We start from the raw sequence: 8,821 nt of genomic DNA, 5'->3' as shown, positions 1-8,821 counted from the left end.
CTCTATAAAAGTGGTGGTCTTTTATTATGTTATTTATTAATGGTATTTTTTTAATATCATATCAATATTGTACCCCGCACGGGGGGAGGTTGGGGGGTAGGTAGTGACGAAAAATAACGATACGGGACTCTTACGTAGTCTCGTAATCGGAATGAGTTTCTGCGACTACCATTGTTTGTCGCGGGTAACGGGGAATCAGGGTTCGATTCCGGTGAGGGAGCCTGAGAAACTGCTACCACATCCAAGGAAGGCAGCAGGCGCGCAAATTACCCACTCCCTGCACGGGGGGGAGGTACGGGTAGGTAGTGACGAAAAATAACGATACGGGGCTCTTACGAGGTCTCGTCATCGAATAATCAATACACGAACTGCCCACACACTTGTAAATATAGACGCGCAAGATCGTTACACGAACCGCTTACCATTATAGTAAACTACTATGCAAACACACATAACATATACGCAATAAGGGAACTTTAAATTGGAGATTTTACCCTACCACACCCGTCTGTCTCATTCTGAAAACTATTCAAAATAATTGCTATTTTTCATTCTCATTCAAATATAAATAATAGTAAATAATATATAATTTTTGACTGAACTGAACCCAAGTGCCCGGCCTGCGGCCGGGCACCCCTCGTATTCATGTTCTAACCTAACCTAACCTAAATCTAGTTTTGATTCCTTTAGACTTTAGATTCAAGATTTAATGTGAATATATGCATTAATAAAAACTCATTACTATTTTAATACTAGTTATGCTGCTGTTGATGCACTGATGACTACTCTGTCATACATAAAGCTCTCTAACTATTTTAAGAAATTTAAATATTCGTTCAAATGCTTAGATATTGGTTATTCAAAATATTTTTCTTTTGCTGCAACATTTGTCATCCATTACTTATATTATCTCTGTCGTTTTGCATGTAGTAAAGTTCGATACCGTAATTTAATTAAAGTTTTAAAATACATATTAATTTCAGTCTGGACTAACAATTGTGGGAAAAATAATCTAGTTAGCTTTCTTATTTGCATAGATATACTCAAGTTGGAAACGCAAAATGTAATGCTTCTAGCCTCCTTGCTATTTTTGGCAATATACAGGCGCTGAGAATTATCTTAAGCTTGGTTTGCTAAACGTCAGATCGCTTAATACCGGTCAAATGGAACTTTTACAGTCTATAAGACTGTATTCTCCGGATATATTAGCATTGAATGAAACATGGTTACGGAGCGGAGAGGATTCCAACGCGTATAACATACCTGGATACTGGTTTAAACATATGCCAAGAGCCTCATGTAGAAGAGGAGGAGGGGTTGGGTTTTATATAAGAAAAGGCCTGAAATTCAGGGTAATTCAACAGCCTCAGACAGAGTTGGAACAGATGTGGCTAGAAGTTACATTAAAAGGAATGCACCTAGCCGTGGGTACCGCTTATCGACCTGAGCACCAGTTCGTAAACAAATCCATTGAAGAGTTAAGCGAGACACTAAGTGCCTTATCTGCGTACAGCTTTCAATGTCTGTTAACTGATTTCAACATTAATCTATTGGAAAAAGACAGTAAAAATTCGAAGGATTTTCTAGAATTCCTAAATCAGCAAAATTACACACAGATTGTACAGGAGCCAACAAGAGTTACTGAAACAACCTCAACTCTCTTAGATTTAATTATCACAGATACACCCACGCGCTGTAGACATGTAAAGGTAATACACAATGCAAGCCTGAGTGATCATGCATTGATAATAGCAGTTTTTAATATTAAAAAGCCCAAAAAGCGGGTACGCTACATTTCTAGGAGAAGTTTCAATAAAATTAACGAAAAAATGTTCTACGAAGATCTACACGCTATACCGTGGGACAATATAATGTTTATGGAGAATATTAACGAGATGGTGGAACAGTTCAACAAATCGTTACTAGGGTTGTTTGACAAACATGCACCAACCACGTACGTTAAAGATAATGAGAATCCGCACCCTTGGATAACGGAGAACATCAAACTAATGATGAACTTAAGAGAAGAAGCGTTAAAAAGAGCACATAAATACAACGTAAATTCAAACTGGGTATACTATCGGAATCTTAAGAATCTCACCAATGCTAGCATCAAAAGGGAGCAGTCAGCCTATTTTACGTTTTACGTAAATAATAATGCCAAAAACTCAGGTAAAATGTGGTATCACTTTAAAAAAATTTCACCGTTCGGCAACAAAAACATCTCTAATATACCAGAACACTTGAAGGATCCGAACAGAATAAACAATAATTTCTTAACATTGCCTAGTAGCCCTACCGTGCCTTCAGAGACATTAAATACATTTGTACAAAATAGGTGCTCGGATAGCGTTTTTTCCTTACAATTTTGCTCTCAAGAGGAAGTTAGGAAGGCAATTAAGGGTATCACAACCAATTCAGCGGGCCAAGATGATATTTCGATAGATATGATCAAATTATCGCTTCCTTACCTTACCAGTAATCACGTTTATTATAAATACATCCATCTCAGAAAAAAAATTCCCTGATTCCTGGAAACTTGCAAAGGTCATACCGTTGCCAAAAAACGCTAGTGCTGAAAATTTCTCGGACCTAAGACCGATAAGTATACTTCCAGCTATGGCTAAGATCATAGAAAAGCTGATTTGTTGCCAACTGTCTACGTTTCTGGAAGCACATAACCTACTCCCGGCGGTACAATCCGGCTTTAGGAAGGCTCATGGAACGGCAACTGCGCTAGCAGCGGTCACAGATGACATTCTTTCGGCATCAGACAGAGGAGAAGGTACCATTCTCGTGCTGCTGGATTTTTCTAGAGCGTTCGATTGCATTGATGTGGAACTCATGTTGGCGAAACTGCACTATTACGGGGTGGATTCAAAGGCATGTGCGTGGTTTAGGTCATTCCTAATCAACAGAAGACAATTCGTAGCTATTGACGCTAACAGTATAGAACCACTCATATCGCAGGTAAAAACTGTCCCACGCGGTACACCACAGGGATCGAGTCTAAGTCCCTTATTATTTATAATTTACACCGCAGATATACTACAAAGTATCAAATATTGCAGTGCACATCTCTACGCAGACGATACACAATTATACTATCATTTTAATCCCAAATCCACAAAAGACGCGGTGGAATTAGTCAAGCGGGACCTAGAGTCCGTTGCAAAATGGTCCGAGGACAATATGCTAGTTCTTAATGCGAAAAAGACTAAGTATATGATTCTGGGTAACAAACATCAAAGGGCAATGATACAGGGGAGGAACCCGTTGATTTCGTTGAATGGTGAAGTTTTAGAACGCGTCGCTGTTGCAAAAAACCTAGGTCTCTACATAGACGAAGACCTGAGATTTAGTGAACACCTTAATATCAAAATACGTAACGCGTTCTATAAGTTAAAGGTACTCTACGGTGTACGACGTTTTCTGACAGAGAAAGTTCGCCAGATTCTGGTGGAGTCTCTTATCTTGTCATCGTTTAATTACTGTGACGCAATATATGGACCTAGACTGTTAAGGAAAACTGAAAATGCTATACAACGTGTGCAAAATGCTTGTACAAGGTTCTGTTACGATTTGCCCCGTAGAAGTCATATCACACCCGTAATTAACAGTCACAAAATTCTGAATATGAAATCACGTAGGAACCTGCACCTGACAATGATGATATACAGAATACTGCATGGTAAGTGTCCACCGTACCTGTACGAGAAAATGCACTGGCAAAGAAATAATGATACAAGGCGGGTTATTAATAAATGGAAACTAGCCACCCCTAAACACAAAAAGGCAGGGTTCAGGGGCTGCTTTCGATTCGCTGCGGCCAAGATCTGGAATGATCTTCCTCCTCCGTTCCGTACATGTGATAATATTCTTGGCGAAATAGTATTTAAACACAAGCTAAAAAATTTATACCTTAACTTACAAATTGAAGCAGCGAGATTTGTCTATGCAAAATGAGTACTGTTTGGAAGTATGTATAGGTTATGTATTTATTTTTTGTTTTTTCTACAATTTCATTTTATTTTCATTTTATTTTTTTTTATTTTTTTATTACTTTTATTTACCAACTTGTTTAATTTAAGTTTGCGTTAGTTTTATATTTATTGGCTCTCTTTTACAGTTTATTTGGATTTTTTTTTTTTTTTCTCTTTTATTTAAATTTCTTTCTTAAATTTACTCGGGCGTCGCGGTTGTTTGCTCAGTCGGATACTGGTGCAGACTGAAAATCAGCGCTGAGCATTGTTGCTAATGCACAGCATAAGGCTGAGTTTGCGGCCATTTGCCATATTGTTAATATTAATGGATGATTCTTTTAGTTATTAATCTTGTATTAGCAATAGTGTATGGCAATAAAGGATTTTTATTATTATTATTATTATTATTATTATGAAAGCCAGATAGCTAGATCAGTGATTAGTTAGTCGTAGTTGCCGGTGGGCTTAGGTCTAAAGTTATCCAAACTAGTTTTAAAAGGTTTGGATAGGTTAGGTTAGGTTAGAACATGAATAAGACGGGTGCCCGGCCGCAGGCCGGTCACTTAGGTTCAGTTCCGTTTAAAAAAAAAAAAAAACAAAAAACAAAACGTACCAATACAAAGTACTCTTATTCATATTAGAAGATATTGTAAAATAACAATTAATTTAATTTTTTTTTTTTTTTTTTCACTTACACATTAGGCCCGTCGCGCCGCGCCACTACTATACGGGGCGAAGGTGCGAAGTCGACGGCGACGACAAAGTACCGAGTCTAAGGAGACTGATGGCGGCGCCACACAGTGGCGTTATGTCTCTATAAAAGTGGTGGTCTTTTATTATGTTATTTATTAATGGTATTATTTTAATATCATATCAATATTGTACCCCGCACAGAGGGGAGGTACGGGTAGGTAGTGACGAAAAATAACGATACGGGACTCTTACGAGGTCTCGCAATCGGAATGAGTACACTTTAAATATTTTAACGAGGTAAAATTTAAGGGCATTGAGGGTCTGGTGCCAGTGGTGGTTGATTAGATCCACACACTATACTTTTTATAATTATGTGGCGTTATGTCTCTATAAAAGTGGTGGTCTTTTATTATGTTATTTATTAATGGTATTTTTTTAATATCATATCAATATTGTACCCCGCACGGGGGGAGGTAGGGGGGTAGGTAGTGACGAAAAATAACGATACGGGACTCTTACGAGGTCTCGTAATCGGAATGAGTTTCTGCGACTACCATTGTTTGTCGCGGGTAACGGGGAATCAGGGTTCGATTCCGGTGAGGGAGCCTGAGAAACTGCTACCACATCCAAGGAAGGCAGCAGGCGCGCAAATTACCCACTCCCTGCACGGGGGGGAGGTACGGGTAGGTAGTGACGAAAAATAACGATACGGGGCTCTTACGAGGTCTCGTCATCGAATAATCAATACACGAACTGCCCACACACTTGTAAATATAGACGCACAAGATCGTTACACGAACCGCTTACCATTATAGTAAACTACTATGCAAACACACATAACATATACGCAATAAGGGAACTTTAAATTGGAGATTTTACCCTACCACACCCGTCTGTCTCATTCTGAAAACTATTCAAAATAATTGCTATTTTTCATTCTCATTCAAATATAAATAATAGTAAATAATATATAATTTTTGACTGAACTGAACCCAAGTGCCCGGCCTGCGGCCGGGCACCCCTCGTATTCATGTTCTAACCTAACCTAACCTAAATCTAGTTTTGATTCCTTTAGACTTTAGATTCAAGATTTAATGTGAATATATGCATTAATAAAAACTCATTACTATTTTAATACTAGTTCTGCTGCTGTTGATGCACTGATGAAAGCCAGATAGCTAGATCAGTGATTAGTTAGTCGTAGTTGCCGGTGGGCTTAGGTCTAAAGTTATCCAAACTAGTTTTAAAAGGTTTGGATAGGTTAGGTTAGGTTAGAACATGAATAAGACGGGTGCCCGGCCGCAGGCCGGTCACTTAGGTTCAGTTCCGTTTAAAAAAAAAAAAAAAACAAAACGTACCAATACAAAGTACTCTTATTCATATTAGAAGATATTGTAAAATAACAATTAATTTAATTTTTTTTTTTTTTTTCACTTACACATTAGGCCCGTCGCGCCGCGCCACTACTATACGGGGCGAAGGTGCGAAGTCGACGGCGACGACAAAGTACCGAGTCTAAGGAGACTGATGGCGGCGCCACACAGTGGCGTTATGTCTCTATAAAAGTGGTGGTCTTTTATTATGTTATTTATTAATGGTATTATTTTAATATCATATCAATATTGTACCCCGCACAGAGGGGAGGTACGGGTAGGTAGTGACGAAAAATAACGATACGGGACTCTTACGAGGTCTCGCAATCGGAATGAGTACACTTTAAATATTTTAACGAGGTAAAATTTAAGGGCATTGAGGGTCTGGTGCCAGTGGTGGTTGATTAGATCCACACACTATACTTTTTATAATTATGTGGCGTTATGTCTCTATAAAAGTGGTGGTCTTTTATTATGTTATTTATTAATGGTATTTTTTTAATATCATATCAATATTGTACCCTGCACGGGGGGAGGTTGGGGGGTAGGTAGTGACGAAAAATAACGATACGGGACTCTTACGTAGTCTCGTAATCGGAATGAGTTTCTGCGACTACCATTGTTTGTCGCGGGTAACGGGGAATCAGGGTTCGATTCCGGTGAGGGAGCCTGAGAAACTGCTACCACATCCAAGGAAGGCAGCAGGCGCGCAAATTACCCACTCCCTGCACGGGGGGGGAGGTACGGGTAGGTAGTGACGAAAAATAACGATACGGGGCTCTTACGAGGTCTCGTCATCGAATAATCAATACACGAACTGCCCACACACTTGTAAATATAGACGCGCAAGATCGTTACACGAACCGCTTACCATTATAGTAAACTACTATGCAAACACACATAACATATACGCAATAAGGGAACTTTAAATTGGAGATTTTACCCTACCACACCCGTCTGTCTCATTCTGAAAACTATTCAAAATAATTGCTATTTTTCATTCTCATTCAAATATAAATAATAGTAAATAATATATAATTTTTGACTGAACTGAACCCAAGTGCCCGGCCTGCGGCCGGGCACCCCTCGTATTCATGTTCTAACCTAACCTAACCTAAATCTAGTTTTGATTCCTTTAGACTTTAGATTCAAGATTTAATGTGAATATATGCATTAATAAAAACTCATTACTATTTTAATACTAGTTATGCTGCTGTTGATGCACTGATGAAAGCCAGATAGCTAGATCAGTGATTAGTTAGTCGTAGTTGCCGGTGGGCTTAGGTCTAAAGTTATCCAAACTAGTTTTAAAAGGTTTGGATAGGTTAGGTTAGGTTAGAACATGAATAAGACGGGTGCCCGGCCGCAGGCCGGTCACTTAGGTTCAGTTCCGTTTAAAAAAAAAAAAAAACAAAAAACAAAACGTACCAATACAAAGTACTCTTATTCATATTAGAAGATATTGTAAAATAACAATTAATTTAATTTTTTTTTTTTTTTTTTCACTTACACATTAGGCCCGTCGCGCCGCGCCACTACTATACGGGGCGAAGGTGCGAAGTCGACGGCGACGACAAAGTACCGAGTCTAAGGAGACTGATGGCGGCGCCACACAGTGGCGTTATGTCTCTATAAAAGTGGTGGTCTTTTATTATGTTATTTATTAATGGTATTATTTTAATATCATATCAATATTGTACCCCGCACAGAGGGGAGGTACGGGTAGGTAGTGACGAAAAATAACGATACGGGACTCTTACGAGGTCTCGCAATCGGAATGAGTACACTTTAAATATTTTAACGAGGTAAAATTTAAGGGCATTGAGGGTCTGGTGCCAGTGGTGGTTGATTAGATCCACACACTATACTTTTTATAATTATGTGGCGTTATGTCTCTATAAAAGTGGTGGTCTTTTATTATGTTATTTATTAATGGTATTTTTTTAATATCATATCAATATTGTACCCCGCACGGGGGGAGGTTGGGGGGTAGGTAGTGACGAAAAATAACGATACGGGACTCTTACGTAGTCTCGTAATCGGAATGAGTTTCTGCGACTACCATTGTTTGTCGCGGGTAACGGGGAATCAGGGTTCGATTCCGGTGAGGGAGCCTGAGAAACTGCTACCACATCCAAGGAAGGCAGCAGGCGCGCAAATTACCCACTCCCTGCACGGGGGGGGAGGTACGGGTAGGTAGTGACGAAAAATAACGATACGGGGCTCTTACGAGGTCTCGTCATCGAATAATCAATACACGAACTGCCCACACACTTGTAAATATAGACGCGCAAGATCGTTACACGAACCGCTTACCATTATAGTAAACTACTATGCAAACACACATAACATATACGCAATAAGGGAACTTTAAATTGGAGATTTTACCCTACCACACCCGTCTGTCTCATTCTGAAAACTATTCAAAATAATTGCTATTTTTCATTCTCATTCAAATATAAATAATAGTAAATAATATATAATTTTTGACTGAACTGAACCCAAGTGCCCGGCCTGCGGCCGGGCACCCGTCTTATTCATGTTCTAACCTAACCTAACCTAAATCTAGTTTTGATTCCTTTAGACTTTAGATTCAAGATTTAATGTGAATATATGCATTAATAAAAACTCATTACTATTTTAATACTAGTTATGCTGCTGTTGATGCACTGATGAAAGCCAGATAGCTAGATCAGTGATTAGTTAGTCGTAGTTGCCGGTGGGCTTAGGTCTAAAGTTATCCAAACTAGTTTTAAAAGGTTTGGATAGGTT

General features: G+C 38.9%; 1 protein-coding gene across 1 annotated transcript in view; it reads left to right on the top strand.

The window, feature by feature from the left end:
- The first annotated feature begins 1,385 nt into the window (after positions 1–1,385).
- LOC120627218 overlaps positions 1,386–8,821 on the top strand; it is a 197,811-nt gene continuing 190,375 nt past the window's right edge. The window contains exons 1-2 of the mRNA XM_039895093.1: positions 1,386–2,172; positions 2,618–2,970. Coding sequence (XP_039751027.1) covers positions 1,386–2,172; positions 2,618–2,970 — 1,140 coding nt within the window. The remainder of the gene's footprint in view (positions 2,173–2,617; positions 2,971–8,821) is intronic.

Source organism: Pararge aegeria, chromosome 11 (genome assembly GCF_905163445.1).
Source record: "Pararge aegeria chromosome 11, ilParAegt1.1, whole genome shotgun sequence".
NCBI classification, from domain to species: domain Eukaryota; kingdom Metazoa; phylum Arthropoda; class Insecta; order Lepidoptera; family Nymphalidae; genus Pararge; species Pararge aegeria.
The sequence above is the reverse complement of the archived record's forward strand: the minus strand, read 5'-3'. Positions and strand labels throughout refer to the sequence as shown.